At 33.2% G+C, this 20,496-nt stretch overlaps 1 protein-coding gene across 1 annotated transcript; it reads right to left on the bottom strand.

Annotated features, from left to right (window-relative positions):
- Positions 1-3,115: 3,115 nt before the first annotated feature.
- On the bottom strand, positions 3,116-16,843 carry LOC123704076 (segmentation protein even-skipped). Its single transcript, XM_045652339.1, has 4 exons — positions 16,552-16,843; positions 7,142-7,205; positions 6,697-6,829; positions 3,116-4,103 (listed from the first exon to the last, which is right to left on the bottom strand). Exons 1-4 carry the CDS (start codon positions 16,841-16,843, stop codon positions 3,789-3,791), a joined length of 804 nt encoding a protein of 267 aa, XP_045508295.1. The 3' UTR covers positions 3,116-3,788.
- Positions 16,844-20,496: the final 3,653 nt, after the last annotated feature.

Here is a 20,496-nt window from a genome sequence, read left to right on the forward strand (position 1 = left end):
CTATAACTTTGATAAGGGGAAGAATACTGGACATTCAGGTAGTGGGTCTTGTAAAAACGAAACAAATCACAGTAAGACAATAAATATATTATAAGTAGCTTTACGTGTATTTTATCTGGAACTTTCAATGATACTACGAAAAAAATAAGCCGTAAAAAATGAATAAAGTGCAACTTACCGAGAGCCTGCGCGGCACTTTGCTTCTCCCCGCCACCTCGCCGGTGACTGCTCGATTCCCGTCGAAGTGTGTGCCTCACCGATTTTTGAAAACGTAGCTAGATAGTTAAGGATTCGATTATGCCGTTTTAGTTCAAGTTATAAGGTCTAGTTTTTTAAGCAGATTTTTTTTTATTCAACGAGAAGTATACTGCACGGCGTCGAATTAAGGGTTAAGTACGTGATTAATTTAAATATAGGTTTTAATTTAAAATTACAAGTAGGTAATTGAGTCAAGTTCAAGAATGAAAGAGTCGTAACACTATCGCAAACAATCTCAATTAAATCAAAATAAAATGTTTCTCTCTTTATTCGACTATGATCGGACCAATTAACTCAATGATATTTATGACACAATTAATAGATATATCTAAAAAAAGACAAAAAAAAACTTATCCCAAGATTTCCCAACGTGTGTACACCGTAACACCCTAAAATTCCTTCCCCTACGCTTATCATTTATTATTCCTCCATCCCAGCTGATATAAATGCTGTCTATTTGTTATAACTGTATTATTCCAGATCAATATTAAGATAAACTTTAGATAATATAAGTTTTTTACGGACGCCATTCTGGGAATAATGGTGTATATGATTTTCATTTTTGGCGGATAAAAATTGAAGGTATGTTTTGGAATGTTTCCTGTTGTAAAATACATGGAATTTTTATAATATATTGAAATATTTTTTCAACAATGTAGTTTTATTTCTCATCCTACCTTTCTCTCTCTTCTTCTAATATTTAAAATTCCGATGTTAGTTACCTACCATACTTCTTCAAAACGGCTGGACCGATTCTCATGAAATTTTCTGTGCATATCGGGTAGGTCAGAGAATCGGCTAACATCTATTTTTCATACTCATAATCATAAGTGATAGTAGTAAGGCAGAACAACGTTTGCCGGGACAGCTAGTAATATAATAAATCCGAAAGATGAATCTTTCTCGACTACTAACCCATATTGCTAAAATACAGTATGCAGATTGTCTATATTTAATAATATTATAAATCTGAAAAGTTTGTTTGTTTGTTTGAACGCGCTAATCTCGGGAACTGCTGGTCCGATTTGAAAAGTTCTAGAGATGTTAGATAGCCCATAGATAGTAGGCTATAATAGGTATAATATCATTACGCTAAGACCAAAAGGAGCGGAGCAATGCGGGTAAAACCGTGGGGCACCGCTAGTACATAATATATACGTGTTATACCTATAAGTTAATAAGGGTGCACGTTCATTACACAGGACGGGCGACGTTAATTAAGGTGTTTGTACATTAGGGACGTTGACGAATTGCTACCCTAATATATTAGTTGCTAAGCCTTTACCGACTTGATGAAATGGGAGGTTGTGTGTTATTTTGCTAGTAGTTTTGGTATCGTTATGTTGTAAATAAGATAGATTTCTTAATAATCAATTTTATTAGGTAGATTATACAAGTACCTAGGTACCTACTTGTATGTAAGTTACTAAAACTACTAAAACGGCTTGACCGATATCTATTAAATTATTATGTAGGTATGTATAGTACAATTATTGAAGTCACACTAGGTATAATATTTTAAATTTTGGCGAATCAAATAATTTCATTCCTATTTTCATTCATATCGAACCAGTAGCTAATACTCTAGCAGACAGACTGACTGACTTTCATATTTATAATAAACTAGCGGTCCGCCCCGGCTTCGCCCGTGGTAGGTACATATTTCGCAACAAAAGGTAGCCTGTGTTTATCTCAGGGTCTAAAGATTGTCTGTGCCAAATTTCATCAAAATCGGTTGGGAGGTTAAGGCAGTTGTCCCACCAGGCACCAACGACGAGAAAACTACTGATGAGATGCATATACAAATATGTAGTTGATCGCTGACTGTTCACACTGCCGCGGCCGGCGAGCACTCGCTTCACTAGTTTGTCGCTGAGCGACAAGAGCTATGAAAGATAACACTCGCTCGGCGATACTCGCCAAGCGATTAGAACTCGCGCCGAGAGAGCAACGGGGTCATTTTTCTACAGTGCGTATTTGAAAATACTTTTTTTTAATTTAATAATATGAATATTGAAAAATCATTTGAATTGATATGGATGTACGCTTGACTCGTTGCCGGTGATACAAGTGCCTTAAGCGGAAAGCGTAACAGACAGACAGAGAGAGTTACTTTCGCATTTATAATATTAGTAGGGATTTATCGTTGCATTTACAGCAAACGAACTTAGAGCTAGAGCATTATTTCGTGATCTTTTAGTGTAAACGAAAAATCGTATTCAGTGTTGTTCAGTATTAGAACATTGCATAGAATATTTTCGAACGCACTAAGAACAACGAAAGAATGCTCTACACCTGTTTACACTAAAATAATTCGACATTGTAGGGTTTGAATGAACATTTGCTCGTTTGATGTAAATGCACCGTAAACTTCGCAACGGATTTTGATGCGATTTTTTTTAGTAGATAGAATGGTTCTCGAAGAAGGTTTTAGTATATAATTTATTAAGTTTTAGTCACAGCGGGCGAAGCCGCGGGCGTGAAGCTAGTAAGTAGAATATTATACTCGCGACTCTACATATAATATGTATGTTATGTGGGTAGGTATATATAAGAAAAATGTAAGTAATTGAAATAAAACAAGAAAAATTTATATATAACTTCTTATAATTGTCTTTCATAATTATTTATAGGTACATCTTATTCTTAAGGATAATAAGCTATGAACACTTAATAAAAAATTTAATGTACATAATATCATATTTTTACAGTAATAGATTAAATTAGGTACATTAAAAACTTGCATTTTTACTTACATAATATGTAACAAATTAATTTAGGCATTATTATGTATATAAATTGAAAAAATCTAATATTTAATCGATAAATAATCAGAAAAATACATTAACACGGAAAAAATTGTGAAACAAGATGACTATTTAAAATGAATACATAATAATATTTTTTGAGATAAAATGCAAGTTTTTATTTATATAAACAATCTTGTACATCTAAATACAATTTTTATGTAGATATGAGTTAAAGTTATTTAATCTATCCATTACCATACCACAGATAATTATACCTAATTGGACTACAGATAAAAAATATATTGCACTTATCGAATAATAACGCTTTGGTATTTATACAAGAAAACTGTATTTTACATAGCTACGAATTAAAAAACCTACACTTAAAACATTTGTACAAACTGGAATGAATAACTTGTCTTTTAAATTTAAATACTAGAGATACACTGGGTTATAATAATTATATCAATAAATTACGTAACTATATTTACATACATACAATCCGATATTATCTTAATAATATCGTGCATTACAATTACATTCATATCGATCTTAAATACCTACCCCTTAAGTAGTTTTTATAATAATATGAGCGATATCCTTAATCTTTAAAAATCAAAACAAGATACCGATGAACGAAATCTTGTTCTCATCATTAGTAGGTATTAAAACGTCAAAAAATTCGAAGTGACATTTTAAATTACAGAATCCTTTGACCGCGAACAGAGTCAAAATTAAAAAGTTACTTGACACTGACACTTGCCATAAACAAAAAAAAGTTTATTTGTCAACATTCAAATTGAAATTCGGATACGCGGGCCGTATTGTTTCGGTGTTCACGGGCGACGGCGGTGTAGGCGGAATGTACGGATATCTCGGATACGGGTACGGGTATGGATATCCTGTGGGTAGGAGTTGAGGGTTGTGGAAAGGAGGTAGCATGGGGGAGGGATAGCTATAGGGTAGGCCAACAGAAGAAGCCGCTGCTTGAAGAATAGACGCTGCGAACGCTGGGTCACTGTATACAGCTGCGTACGGCCACGCTACAGCTATGCGTTGACGTTTGTCTTTCATTCTTCGGTTTTGGAACCATACCTGTAAAGAAATTAACTTTTAGTGTCGATATTTAAGTACATATTACTGTAGCACATAGCGTAGTTAGTTTATAATCATATTACTATACATCCTTCTAACTAAATGCAAAAGTTTGTGGGGATGGATGTATGTACATATGTACTTTGTTACTCTTTCACGCAAATACTACTGAACCGATTACAATGAAATTTAGCACACATATAGACGGTAAGGTGGATTAACACATAGGATAGGTTTTATCCCGGAAGTCCCAAGGGAACGGGAACTATGCGGGTTTTTCTTTGAAAACGTCGGCGAAGCCGCGGGCGGAAAGCTAGTACATAATATTTTTAAATAATGTTACTAAAAACGTCGGAGGTTCTCAATACGTATTTTTTTAAATTTTAATTAAATAGTCTAATGCCGTCATAAATACCAATCAAAAACGTTAAACCAATAAAACTGAATACCGGTTCGTATTCATTAGGTATATAGGAACGTTAATAAATATGTAATACATAATTACTTCGTCTTAATTACATCATACTAAATTAAATTCTTCACATATATTCGCTAATTAATTTCACACAGTTTCAACCGTTATTTGCAGAAAATTATTATTCGATCAGTCATTTTGGAAACGCGCAAAAATATTTATATTTATTGGATTAAAGATTATTAAAATCGAGTAAACTAATGATAAAGCGTAATAGTAGAGTAGAGCATTGTAGATTCTAAAGTACCTATGTAAGAATTTCATAGTTAAGAAATAAGTTATCCAATGATAAGGAAAATTCAGATAAACCGCAAAGTTCCAACTTTGTTGCAAAATTAAGAACGTATTTTGTGAGAGTATCTTAAAATTACATCATTAAGTCTTAAACCGTAATAAAATGTACAAAACCAACAAAACCCTTTAAGATGTTAAGGTTTGAAAGCTAAATGCGTCAATTAGCAGCCATCTTGCAGTTTGCGCGCGCAAAATGGCGCGCTTTTTGCATCATAGACAAGATTATTGCTTTCTACGGGAGGCGAAGGTAATAAAATATTCAGCCAAGTATTTCTCTGAACAAATTTTGTTTTACATTAATATTCTCTCTTGCGTTAAAACAAAGAATTTGCAGACGCAATTAAAATGTTAAATAACATTGAATTATAAACATGTATATCTATATTACGATGCAAGAATTTAATTAACGTTCCATATTGATACAAAAAAGCACGAAGAAGCTTTCAAACACCGTGTTGATAGTTTGATAATCGTACATTTTGTGGTCATTAAAAACAAAAATTTGTTTAGCCCGACCATAGTTTATAGACCGCCATAAAGGTCCATCACAATAAACAAATACTTTACACATCAAATAGTAGCCGCTGTTTATAAGTTTTTAATTTTTTAATTGGCGCAATAGTCATAAACCCGGCCATAATATTTGAAATGTGTTCATAATGATTTGACTTTATACGAGTTTCTTTCAAATTAATGTTTATTAACATTGTATGGCTACTGAATAATTCGGTCGGTTTTTTAACAAATTAGCGGGAGTGTAAAATTCGAATGGAGTTATAAAAACACGTGTATTTTATTTCGGTTTTCTTTTGGACGTGATAATTATGATTATGACTGCGTCATTTGCGAGAACACTTCGAATGAAATTTAAATGAGCGTACAGCTTTAGTTATTTGAATATGGAACTGTGTTTAAATTTGGAATGACCGTTATTCTTGTCTATGGTTTCGAATAACAGTTGTTTCGAATTGATTTGTAAATCGTGTACATAGTAACACAATGGCTATTAGGCTCAAATAATGGGCACATGATGAAAACGTTTTAAAGTATGATACGTCAATTAGAGCTACAATAATTTTCCATCAAGAACACTTTATGAACGGACGCTAATTCGCAGAAATCACGTTACAAATGTGTGAATTCGAAACGAAACTCAATTTACATTGCGATGTTTAAACGAGTACTTATTGTTTTAAAATAGTATTCCTTTGTTGTACACTCTCGCTTTTACTGTATCTTTTAGTACTGTATCTTTAAGTTTCCTTTTAGTGTAGTAATAGCTCAAAATATGTGTTAATAGAATTCCGCCTACATTAAACTCTCCCATTTTTTATTAATTATCTGTGACATGTTATGTTATGTCACTGTTACGAAAAGTCACTAGAACGTTATAATTGAAGTGAGGTCGGTTATATTCAGGTCACAATGTGGGCGATGTTACAAAAGTCATTAAGTTGGAAATTGTGGCTGATTATCACATTACATGTCGGTTATTGCAAATTTCATGACTCAATGTATGAAAGTACACACTGCAAGATCATTCAATATACTGGCAATAAATTTAATACGTTCTGAGTTAAATAATTATTTTTAAACGCAAACTTAAACTTATACGTCTTTAAATTGTCAGAAATAGACCAAATTTAAATGGGATATACCAGCTCATCATAGAATCATCGAAAGCGTTTCACCCATTAAGTCCACAAAACTACAGATAACAAATGCTGAAAAATAACTGTCGAATTGAGAACCGAATTGAAGTCGAATTGACCATAGACAATTTTTCTTTTTTTTACAACAATAATAGTTAAATTATCAATTTACCTTAATAGTAGATTCTGGCAGTTGCAACTGTGCAGCCAATTCGCATCTCCTAGGTCTTGAAACGTAGTTCTCTTTCATGAATTCCTTCTCTAGTCTTGCTAGCTGCTCTCTTGTGAACGCTGTGCGGTATCTCCTGTTGACAAATATATGACATGAGTATTTTATTTTATATGAGAATTGTAATAATAGATATAATTAACAACATAAATGGAATTCAAATAATTTAAACAAGCTGAGAAGTAGAAATAATTTTTATTCAGGCGAAAATCATCCAAAACTGTATAAATTGGTTAAAATGAAAATTGGATGACTAGTTTTATAAACTTATGGATGTTGAGTACCTACCTAAGTTAGTTGTAATTTGTAGATTAGGAACTCATAAGTGAACAATAAATGTATAGCAGGCAAAATATTATTTAAATGAGTAGATCTTGATAATAATTACCTGATATTTGGATCAGGTGCAGATGAAGAGTTTGTGATTTGTTCGGATTGAGGGCTTAGTGATTCTGTAACAAAGAGAAAACACATAAATAAAACAATCAATTGACAGTAAAACGAAAGAAGTACCTTATATTTTAAAACCTTTGTCTTTTATTTCGAGCGTTAAAATTAACAAGTGAAATCTGAAATTTAAATTCGAGCGCTAAATTAAACAGCATCTCCAAAGAAAAATAATTTAACATTTAAATGCTTGTAGAGAAAAGTCGGCATAGACAAAACCCTCTACAAAAACTCGTACTTGTATTCAAAAACAGTTAAATCACATCTAAAAATATAACAGCAATTAATAATAATAATGCGTAAAGAACACTCAAAAGGGTTATAAGTAGTACTTAAGTCGGCGCTTTTAATACAGCTCGTGTATTATCTAAATTACTGTTGTCTAGACATTAGGCTTCTGCGTTAAATGGAGCGTATCTGTATTAGCGGCTGATTTAATTTACGCGGATGTGTATTGAATAGTTTGTTATCTATGGTTGAAAGTAATTAGTTGCTTTGGTAGGCCGGTACTACATAGTATAAAACAAAGTCGCTTCCCGCTCTCTCTATGTATGCTTAGATCTTTACTACGCAATATAAAATAATGTATTTTATACCTACGGTTTTTTAATGGACGGTGATAGATGGTTCTCGAGCAAGGTTTTAGTATAATAATTTGTAAGTAATTGACAAATCGAAACGCGGACGGAAAGTTAACATATTACAGATGAATCAATAAAGTTTATGATTTAATTATGTTCGATAGTGCTTTATGTGTGTTAATTAATAAAGTAACGGTGACAATTTGTTAATCTTCATAAACAAAGCCAGGTGTATAGCACACATCAATACAAACGAATAACCGAATTCACAATTGACTTATCATAAAACGTGGCTTTCAACAGTAGCCGGTAGGTGTTAATTGCACGCCAGCCTTTCAAAAGGAATACATTAACACAAAACAAACACAAATAAGCTATTGTCTAATTAAATATTTTCCCATGGACACAAAGAGCGCCGATTCGGCCAAAAGCGATCGACTTTACAAATCTGATTAGTTGAAGTGGTTCTAAATTTGAAAAGGGCGCGCTATTGACACAGCGCTAAAATGTAATGCTTTCAACTCTACTGTCTATGCTCGTGATGGCCGCGTGATTGAGACGTTTTACCGCCAGTTATTGAAATCGATATTTAAATTGGAATATGTAACATAGGTATGGAAATATGTTTAGAACCAAAAACACGATTTAATAAGAGAAACTCATGAAATTATTGTAATGGCATCGATCCTTGATAAGTGTAGTAAGTTTAAATTAAATAGGTATATCCGTTAAAAGTGGGTCAAAATCGAGTTTTAATGAGTCTTATTACATACAAACATACAGGTGAAGCACAAAAAGTGTGTTTAAAAATTGACACGTATTATTTTGCAGCTTGTAGGCATGAAAAATAGCATTGAAAACCGCAAATAAATGGATGTGATTATGAAATATTTATTGCATGTCAAGTGTTTGCAACTGAATGTTATTTTTTTAAGCGCCGACACTCAAGTCGTTCCCATGCTGGGTGGCGACAGCACTCAAAAGTCAATTTGCAACAGTCTAGCCGGGCTTCCTTTCAAATACTTTTTCTACAACTTCCTCGCGCCAGCTGTCATGGCGTGTGTCTATGGATCGAGCTTCCGTATTCGATTTTCAAATGTGACATTCGGAATTGGTTTTTAAATAGCCGTCGCGACGGTTTTTAAGCTGCACTAATGCACCACTTATATCGGGATGTTTTGAGTGTATCATTGACTAATTTAGCTGTAGTTTTTTCGTTCAAATTAAAACGTCCACATATTTTCTATTCCGATTGCTTTTTAACTGTTGCTTTAATTGATAGTGAAATAAATGTTCTTTCTTTCTGTCGGTGTATTTTTACTAAATGGTGCACTGATGCACTTTAAAATCAAGTGACTTCAACATCGGTACATTGTTTCAAAACTCGATAATTGTCAAACAAACAGAGTGAGGCATAAATATAAATGACACACAGTTTCGTAACGCACGAAACGGTAATTCCTTAGTTCTTGTGAGTGTGAGTGTGAGTGTGTGTCTGCCAAATACGTAAAAGTTTATATAATTTACAGCTTTGTCGAAATCATGCGAAACAAAACAAATTGATTAACAGCAATATTATCACCTGTGACGTTTCGCGCTAATGAATCAATAATTTAAAAAGAATTGTGTTCTAAAAATATTTTATTGTACAACACTGTATATAAGGCAATGGAACACTTATGGAGTGCTAATAAATACGTATTATAGACCATACTTATAAAAAGTACTTTATTATGTCAATGCATATTATATCGATGATGTGTGAAATTACTAACTACAACAATTGCTTAGAAAAGAAATTGTTATATCTTTAAGCTTTCGATTCAAATTAAAACATCATTGAATATTATTTAGTACCTAACTATTAATCCTCAATCGTACCTAAGTATTACCATTATTTTACTACAAACAATTCAGAACGCTTGCATTATCTATTAAAGAAAATCCGTTCCAATCTAGATACTATACTATTTACTAATCTATAGGTACTATACCTAATCTTAATTAACTACAAACCAAGCCATTAAACAGAACAATCAGTTTATCGCAATCCCATAACAAAACCGAATCAATCATTCGTAAACACATTATCTTAAACGTTCAATTAATAACCGATTCGCAACGTAATAGCCCTTGTAATAGTAAACCGATATCGATGCATCAATTACAATCGGTATTCGGTACCCTCGCCACGTGCCGCTAATTGTGTTGCCATTTCATGTTTATTGTCTATGATACGCTTTTGAATTTGGAACGTATGAATTCGAATTTCGAATTCGTTTCTTTTTCCTTTGCATTGAGTTTGGAATTTGGAATTTCAAAGGATGGAGAATGTTTGAAATGTAGTTTGTTTAAGGAATTCTTGAATGGTATAGCTCTATTTTAGGTATTATTTGAAATTTAACTTAGACAAAATAGAGATAATGACAATGAAACTAATGTAAATCTAATCAATATAAAAATAACATCGCTACATCTTCATATTTTAACATAAGCTCTCCAACTCAACTGCATTATTTATTCAAAGAAAGTTAATTTAAAAAATCAACCCCCGGTGGAATTAAAACAATTTAGACGCACGATAGCTCGAACAATTATCCAATACACAACCAATTATACGGTGTCATCCCCCGGCACGCTCCCCTAAGCCAATTTTCATAATAAAATCCGTATCTAGTAGTCAGCAACAATGTAATGAAGATAAATATCTCCGTAGGGAGCGGGCCCATAAAAACGGAATCAGTTTAAGCCCAATTGACAAGACCATAGACAACTGACGTGTAATTAAAAATAAAATAGCGCGCTGTCAAACGGTGGTTGGTGGCAAGCTTGACCAGAGACAATAGTTTATGGTCGATTTGATTTTGGAACAGCTGCGTGTTTAACATTTTATTGGACGATAGGCATTAATTGTCGGACGTGTGTAATTTACAGAAGCAGGGATTGATGGAATTATTTCATTATGCTACAATAAGGCTAGTTTACTCTCTAATTGACGCGAAATTAGCAATGATTGATGTAACCAATCTGTCGCTTTCTTTCAAAGTTTAAAACAATGCTGTTTATGTGATTTTATCCTAAACTGCCGCGTGGCTTCACCCGCGTGGCTTCGCTCCTGTTGGCCTTAGCGTGATGATATTTTATAGCCTATACCTTCCTCGATAAATAGCTATCTAACACTGAGGTAATTTTTCAAATCGGTCCAGTAGTTCCTGAGATTAGCGCGTTCGAACAAACAAACTCTTCAACTATACAATATTAGTACAGATATGGTTTCAAAGAAAATTCGAAAATTTCGGTCCCTTTAAAAAGGTTACCGCCATAATCTCATAAACATTAACGATCCTAACGGTAAGCAATAAAACAATTAAGCACAGATAATGCAAATATTTGACAAAAAGGCGGCAAATGTCAAACGTCACCTCATAATTATCATATTATTGACATCGATTTTAAGATGCACCTTATTATAAAGCAGTAAGGCTTAGAATCACGAAGATATTTTCAATAGTTTTACCTGACACGTCGGCTTCTTTTCAAAATAACTGTTTTAAAATAATCATTATGGATTGTAATTAGTGCTGTTAAGCAATTTAGATAACGTGTAAGCTTTGTCATAGCGATTTGGGTAAAAATGTCATATTGTAATAAAAGCAATACCGTTATTTGAATAAAATGGATGCCGACATACCTATTTAACCTTTACTTTATATTTAACCTAACTACCTACCTTTATTTTTATAAAAGAAATAGGTATACTTGACATAACTTCTCTATAACTACTTACTAATGAAGATAATCGTTAAAATGTTAAAGTACAGTTTGCACAAACTTCGATGCTTATTTGGTTAGTTATTGTATTGCCTAGTTAATCTATATCTAATATATAAAAATCAATGCCACTTTTCGTTGTAATTCCATAACTCGAGAACGGCTGAACCGATTTCGATAATTCTTTTTTTATTATATTCCTTGAAGTACGAGGATGGTTCTTATGTAGAGAAAACGTTAATATGTACCACGGGCGAAGCCGGGGCGGACCGCTAGTATAATATAAAAATGAATCGCAAAATGTGTTGGTAAGCGCATAACTCGAGAATGGCTGAACCGATTTCGATAATTCTTTTTTTATTATATTCCTTGAAGTACGAGGATGGTTCTTATGTAGAGAAAACGTGAATATGTACCACGGGCGAAGCCGGGGCGGACCGCTAGTAATTAATAAGAGTTATTATAAGTTATATATCTATACATAATATTGTAATGAGTAGGTAGATAATGTAAAAACAATAACATGTTTGAAATCTATAACTTATATATCATGAAATGCAATGAAATAATTCAATTCACATTATTTTCACCTAGAAAAGATCATAAAAAAAGAAAGTAGGTAATAGGTATGAATCGACTTTGAGATGGAATTATAACAGTAGGTAAGTATTAATCATGTTGATAATTGAAATCCGAATCTAAAGTATGTAATATGATTATAGTAAAACAGTAACATAGTAACAAACTTGTTACCAACAAATAAACAAAACATACCTTTACTCTTAGGCGACGACGGCGGCGTATTCTGTATGTCGCTATACATTTGCGTCTTCGACATAATATCAACGGACAATTCCCTCATTTTATGTTCAACCGCGTAATTCCTGAACGATTCCATTAAAAAAAAACAAAAAGCGCGCTAACTGTCAACGTCAAAACGTAATTAACACATACGTTTAAACTTTTTAAACCAGAGACAAAGCGAGGCGCGCGCGGAAAAAGTGAACTGTCAATGTCAACGTTTTATCGATATTTGAATGTGGAACGCCTCGTACTAAAAATCCATAATGCGCCAACCAATAAGGTTGAGCGTTTTTCTCCCCACCAATCAGGGCGGGGCGCTGTTTTGTCTCTTTCCCGCAAGCTTCTAAAGCTTATTTAACTGGTAACTGCTTTGTTAGGGTTGTGATACAATGAGCTTTTTGTTTTATTTTCTTTTATTATGGGTAATAATTGTATGGAATGATAGTTATAAAATACGGTTGTTTAAAGTGAATAATATGCTCTAAATGACTACTAACTTACTAAGTACTAAGTACCTAAATCGTTAAGTTGGATAGATTGGTAGCAATTATGTTTTCTTTCGATCAAAAAATAAACCTAGATATTAAGTTTCAAAAAATACTTATCTCTTTATTTATTTAAGTTATTTTTATCGTAAGCTACAATCATTTGCTTATTACGTACATTAATTACCTCTTACAGTATTGTTTACGGTTTTCCCAACAGATTTATAGAGAGCACCAAAATGACCCATTTAGCGTAAAACCGATCTATAGAAAAAAAATTAACGTTACACGTCAACATAGTCACGAGAAAAGTTAAGGTTAAGTATAGTAAATTAAGGTTAAGTATAGTAAACACCCAGTGTACCCCAAACCTAACAATTTAATCACACCCGCGTTCAGCATCATGGAGCCTTATTGCCTGGTAACTTTATTAATACGATAACACCTTTACTGATAACACCCTGAATACGGTGTAATTACAGTTACAGTACCTACCTACAGTTTACGGTACAAAAGTCCAAAATTAATTTATGTAGTAGGTAGTTACTAGAATATAAATGTTTTTATTTTGTAAGTTTCCGTAGGTAAGTAATTTTCTTTTGGTAGAGTTGTAGTGAAGCTGGGTATAAAGTCCAAAATTAATTTATGAAGTAGGTTTTTTAAGTTTCCGTAAGTAAGTTTTTTTGATAGAGTTGCAGTTTTTGCATACGAGAATTTATAGTGAAAGTAGGTAGGTATAGGTAAACCTGAATCTGACGGCAATTAGGGAAATCAAAAAGTCAACATAATAATATTTCAGTTTACATATTTTTATCATGCGCATTATCCGGTTAAATATTGTTATCTATAGGTAACTACCTACCTATAAGGCTGAAGATCTCAGGAACTAGAGTTCCGATTTGAAAAATTATTTTGGTGTTAGATAGGCCATTTATCGAGGAAGGCTATAATTATAATATTATCACGCTAAGACCAACAGGAGCGGAGCCACGCGAGTGAAACCGCGGAGCACAGCTAGTGACAGATAATATTGCGTTTTAGTTGCAATATATCAGTTAGCATACTGTAAGAATAACTTTGGAACTTTGGAACGGAATGGTTTAATCGAATAATAACAAGTAAAATATCAAGAAATAATTATGATTGATTTTTTTGTTGTTATCTGTGGTTATATCCTTTATCTTTCATCTCCTTTCTTTCAAATGGCGAGAGTTAAGCCTCTTGAGTTATTATATTAGTTAAATTAAGATATCTTAGATGGGTAAGGTACCTATACTTATACTAAAACCTACCTACTTATACCACCTACTTCAACATCTACAATATTCCTTCTACAGAAAAACACTAAAATTCTAGACACAAAGCGTCAAAAATGAAGCGTAAAACAATAAACAATTCCCCGTACTTCCACAACATGGGAGCAATAAAACCAAAATATTTACCAAAAACTAAACGGTTATAAAAGAGAAATTTCCACCACAATGCACCAGTCTATAATTGAGCAAACAATTGTTGAACGTTAAAAGAAAACTATTGTCTTGGCGGCAAAATTGACAAATGTCACGCTGGGACAAAATGGCGGGTTTCCAAACTTTGTATTATGATGAAACAATCGTTTTCAAAAGGATAGCTACCGTTCGCGGTAGGTTTTCGGGATAATTTGTCAAAATTATAGCGTGAAGTATTTAGATGTTGGTTTTTACGCGAACAATCTTTTATTATGACGATTCACTTTAAATTCAAGAACTACCGGTTTTTCAATATTATGGCTTCCTTATACGCAAATAAGGCTTTAAAATTAACATAAATATTATATCCAAGGCAAAGCTAACTATATTATTATGTAATTTAGGTTTATTTTATTGAAAAACAAATTTACGGGTAACTATACAGGGTGTCCCACTATCGGTACGTATACCTACTAAGCGCGAAACTAATAACCTCCATTGAGCTTAGAATACCGACGGTGGGACACTCTCTCAACAATTTTTGTAGGTATGTAGGTAGGTACCTACTTATTTGAAAGCTGTATAATGTATTAGTAAACTGTAGAAATATACCTAGATTGTATTTTCTAGTGTTTGATTTTACGCAAGTATTATACATTTAGAAATTTCAAATTAAAGACTTTTTAACGGATTTTAAACGCGGCTTATTCATTATATTATTTTCCCGACGTTTCGAACACTTTACAGCGAGCGTGGTCAGTCTCCCCGTGATATATTTATGCCTAGATTATTTTTGAACCTATAAGAAGGTATGATTAGTAATAGTACCTAGTATAATAGCTGAAACATCAAGATTACGCCTATTCCATAAACAACTGTATCAACACATAGTCGCTTTCTCTCCTATGTACGCTTAAATATTTAAAACTCAAACGGATTTTGAAGAGTGATTCAAGAGGAAGGTTTTAGTATATAATTTATTAGGTTTTAGATAAAGCGGGCGAAGCCGCGGGCGGAAAGCTAGTACAGAATAAAATCAAGAGAAAAGTATCATCTCTATCTCAACAAAAGCTTACCATTCACGCTCGTCACAACATTGAATACTAAACGTATTGACTTTGAATAAAATCCCATGTTAATATTATAATACCATAACAAGGGTGTCACCCCAACAAAACAATTATGATACAAATATTTTGCAAACATAAACACATTAATTGACAACAGGGTCGCACCCTTTTTATTGTGCATTCTGTTATCAACCTGTTAATCTGTATTGAATTGATGCGTGAATGGGAAGCTTTTTGTCATTTTTTTTTTTATTTTTGTTGTGAGTTGTGACTTGTGTTCGATTTATCGTGACAGTTTTTTTTTCTTTTAGGTGGTTAATGGATATGTTACAAAAAATGAATGCAGAGGAAAATGTTTAGTTTTTTGATATCTTCTTGTATTTACTTATGCTGCTTTTTAGTAAATACTAGCTTACCGCCCGCGGCTTCGCCCGCTTTGTCTATAACCTAATATATTATATATACTTAAACCTTCCTCTTGCATCACTCTATCTGTTAAAAAAACCGCATCAAAATCCGTTGCGTAGTTTTAAAGATTTAAGCATACAAAGAGACATAGGGACAGAGAAAGCGACTTTGTTATCTATTAATGAATACGAATCATAAAGGTAGTACCAATTCTTTGTACTAAAGTATTTTTTTTTTTTCGATTTTTTCATTTCAATCGACTCCTAGTACAATTATATAAATATCAAAATTCATACAATGGCAAAATAAATTACTTAGTTACTCGACTTGTAAAAAAAATATTTTTGTTTGTTTGTCCGCGGCCGTCGCTACAAAGGTGCCGACGGTACCGCTAAGTTATAAACAAATATTATACAGTCTGTAGGATTTTATTGCACATTATTATATTTTGGGGCAATAAAATTAAATTGGAGTCCGTTAGGACTTTTTATTTCTAGCCCCTTTTATTATTTGCTAAACTCCAATTTTCGAAAAATTACTCATTACGATACCTAATTTTATGCTATTTTTTGTTTTATTTCCACTATTTTGGTTCTTATATCTTTTTCATCTCTTTTATTACTTGCTAAACAATAAAAAGCGCAATAATTTTTCAACTCATGTAAAATAAATCCTAATTAATACTTATTTGGCATAACTAGTTTGGTAACAAACATCATCATTCACTTTCATCATTCAAAAAAAAACATTTTTTTTTCACAAAAGTATTCCAAAAAGATCTTACCATGGGGTCTATCTTCAGCACCGTCGCTATCCACCTCGCTCCTCACACTGCCCGGGCTAGACCTCTTCAGATCCTCCCCTTGATAATCATTCCTTTTCTCATACATAAAAAACGGAAAATTCGGCACACGATTTTGAAAATAGTACCCCACTTTCTTGACGTCATCGTCTTCGTTGTAATCCTGTATCGTATTCTCAATATCGATTTCCGGCGACCGCCTATCGATACCAACAATCGATTCTATGGAGAAATTCTTTGAGGGAATTTTCGTTTGTTTCGATTCCGATTCCATTATCGATTCACACACGCACTGGCCACTCACGATTTTGAATTTCGAACGTCTGAAGCTGACTGAACGCTCTTGGGCTTTGCGAGATGAGGTGACCACGCCTTGTACGTGTGGGGGAGGCTTTATTTGATATCTTCAAGGAAATATAACTTCTATTGTGGATCAATAAGGTTGAAATTTGCTTGAACGTACATTCCTTTATTCTAATATACATAGGCGATTTTGAACTCTATTTTTTAAGATTTAGAGTTGGTTGTTATTAAATGTGTTTGTGGAAAAGAATATTGAGCTTTATTCGAACGTGATAAGAGCTCGTACTTAAATGTAAGGAAAGGCTGCATCGAAATTATTGTTTAGGAAATATAGACTTTATTACAATAGAAATAAAGTTGATTTTTTCTTGCTTTGAACAGTCATAATCTGTTGTGGTATACAAAAAATGTTTTTTTGTAATAGTTTTATTACCTTCGAACCGAGGTTATTAAATTGTTATTTATTTATTGCAAACATTAGACAGAAAAATGTCAACTTACCACGAAGGAAAAAAGGATTTTTTGTTAGGTAAATACCTACCTTTTTTTCTTTTGCCTCATTGTAATAGTTTTACACTCATTTTAATAGTAAACTCAAATGAAGGGACACATTAGAAATATGTAAAAAAAAATTCTTATTACTAATTATTTATTATTACTACTTTAGTAAGTAACTATTTAGATCCTGAACTTTTTTGTGAAGAAAAATTGATTGTAGGTCCTTAATTCTTACCCTGGTCAATTTAAACAACATAGGTACCTACTTATACTATCAATCTGATACTAATATTATAAAGCTGAAGAGTTTGTTTGTTTGAACGCGCTAATCTCAGGAACTACTGGACCGATTTGAAAAATTATTTCGGTGTTAGATAGCTCATTTATCGAGAAAGGCTGATCATCACGCTAAGACCACCCGTCCGATTAGGGCCCTTTTGACCTCCTCCACTCAAGCGACAGCCCAAGCCGAGGTTCGAGATCCCCGTCAAGGGGGGACGCCCTTGTGCATGTCGCTACCAGGGTGAACCTTCAGTTCACCCCCGCGTCCGCGTTAAAATGTAGAAGCCCTTCTGGCTAACATTGAGAAACACCTTACAAAAAAAAAAAAAAAAAACGCTAAGACCAACAGGAGCGGAGCCACGCGGGTGAAACCGCGGGGAGCAGCTAGTATGAAAATATAAAGCAATATAAGTACCTACTACCTACTTTCTATGATGAACTATTATTGCTAAAATGTAGTAATGTACCTACATACTACATAGGTAGGTAGGTATGTTCTTGAGATTAGCGCGTTCAAACAAACAAACACTTTAGTTTTATAATATTAGTATAGACTAGCTTCCGCCCGCGACTCCGTCCGCGCGGATGTCGGTCTTTGCGTGGATGGTTTATTTCTCCATTTTGAGTAACTCGGACAATGGCATCTTATAAATATCTATTGGACCCAAATACGGCTAGGTCTATAATAATACACAACGTGTGTTCGCGGTACCTACTACAGAACAACGTCTATGGATAACTGAAAAATTGAGATTAATTTTTTTTCTACGTATTTTTCCAGGATAAAAAGTATCCTATTTTACGCCCAGGATAATAAGGTATAATTATACCAAGTTTCATCGAAATCGAACCGGTTGTTTTCACGTGATGTCTTCACATACAGACAGACAGACAGACAAAAATTTTTTTAATCACATATTTGGGTTTGGTGTCGATCCAGTAACACCCCCTGGCCCCTGCTAGTTATTTTTTCAATATTTTCAATGTACAGAATTGACCCTTCTACAGATATATTATATTATGTAGGTATACCTAGATTTGGTAGGTATCGGTGAATTTAGGTATATACCTACTTAAATAAATCTTATTTTATGTTAGAGCCTACCGAGCTGATTAGGCCGCGCCGCGCCGCCTTTGAACATAAGTAGATAGATCATCTAATACATTGTATTGTATTATTATGAAGAGTCCACTTTTTGTTTAATTTAAAAAATACGATATTGTCCTACTCCTAAATAATTCCAATTTCTAAATCTGACTATAGAATAGGAACGCAATGAAAATTGGGCTTTTGAATCTGCGAAATTTAACCTTCCATAGTTTTTTTTCAGTTTCTGTTGAATAATTAATATCACTAGATATTACATAATCCAACTTAGGTATATTATATAAATACGAAAGTTTGTGAAGATGGATGATGAGATGTGAGATGGAGGATGTGTGTTACTTTTTCACGTAAGTACTATTCAACCGATCCTTGGTACAGTGGTTGACGTGTGAGCGTAGCACCGAGGGGTCCTGGGTTCGATTCCCGGTGGAGACGAAGAAAAAAAAATGTCTCGGTCTGGTAGGACACAGAAGGCTGATCACCTACTTGTCCCTAAAGAAAATCGATCAGTGAAACAGATGTATGAATAATGCATCTGCCCCTTACCCCACTTGGGGACACGGGACTTCACTTTTACTATTCAACCGATTACAATGAAATTTGACAAGTAAGTACCTAGCTGCAGACACAGAATAAGACATAGGCATACCTACTTTTTATCTCGGAAATCCCACAGGAACGGGATCTATGCAGGTTTTCTTTGAAAACGGGTGAAGCCGCGGTCGGAAATCTAGTTATCTACCTACTTACAAAAGAAAGGACGTTGTGATTTATGTAACTAACACGTTCCTACCTAGATTATATATTTTAATGTTATCTAGGTACTTACTAATTACAAAATTGAAAATAAAATAATCTTAAGAATCCGTCGCTAAAATGTAGCGTCTCGTCGAGCTACATCTCACAATAGAAAATATAATGGCCCGAAATATTATATGAATGAGTACTGTAGGTACATGATTCCAGAACAACAAAAAATCTACGAATTACCTACAATATTAAAAAAAAGTTTATAATTGTTACAGTTTACTGCGCAGCGAACCAAATATTTATGAATATTACAAAATAATATATTAGAGCAGAATATAAAGCAAAATAATGTTAGGTACTGCCATAATGTAATTAATTTATTGTATAACTTGGGACAAAATAAATAATTATATATTTTTGTAATCAAGCTATAAAGAGATATGCACCATTAGTGTCCTCTAGCGGAGAAAAGCCATATATTTATAAAAGCGCCATCTGTTGTGGAATAGTATGAATCACGTTAACTGTCAAAAGTTTTATTTTATCTGTGACATACTGTTGTACAATGGTTGCGCTAGATGGCGTGTTTATAAATTACTTTTTTCAGGATTTTGTCATAAATTAAATTTCGTTTTTGAAGTTCCTTTTTTTCGTGTTTTTTTCTTTACATGAATAGAGAAGAAAATAATTTTGAGATTTGATTGATGACTTTAATTATTATGATATATTTTGTAATACATAGATACATTTCAATTCAATAAAATGGAAACGGCTTAACCGATTTAATTGAAATTTTATAGGTATTATGAATGTTCGGTGTGTCTGATAATAATAATAATGTCGTTAACTATTTTTTTATACCTGAGTTAGCGTTTAACTAACTACTATTATGTATAATTCTGTGCCTGAGTGACAAGTCCACAAAAAAACGTTTGCAGAAAACCTATATTATATTACTCGTCTACCTATTTGATGAATGAAATGAA

The sequence above is a fragment of the Colias croceus genome, chromosome 28 (genome assembly GCF_905220415.1).
Source record: "Colias croceus chromosome 28, ilColCroc2.1".
In the NCBI taxonomy this organism is placed as follows: domain Eukaryota; kingdom Metazoa; phylum Arthropoda; class Insecta; order Lepidoptera; family Pieridae; genus Colias; species Colias croceus.

Bases quoted from the DNA above. Each gene is read 5' to 3' on its own strand.
- LOC123704076 (XM_045652339.1), bottom strand. From the start codon at position 16,843: ATGGAATCGGAATCGAAACAAACGAAAATTCCCTCAAAGAATTTCTCC. The intron at 7,206-16,551 runs GTAAGATCTTTT...TCTTTGTTACAG, and splicing joins TGCTGAAGATAGACCCCATG to AATCACTAAGCCCTCAATCC. The intron at 6,830-7,141 runs GTAATTATTATC...ATTTGTCAACAG, and splicing joins GCACCTGATCCAAATATCAG to GAGATACCGCACAGCGTTCA.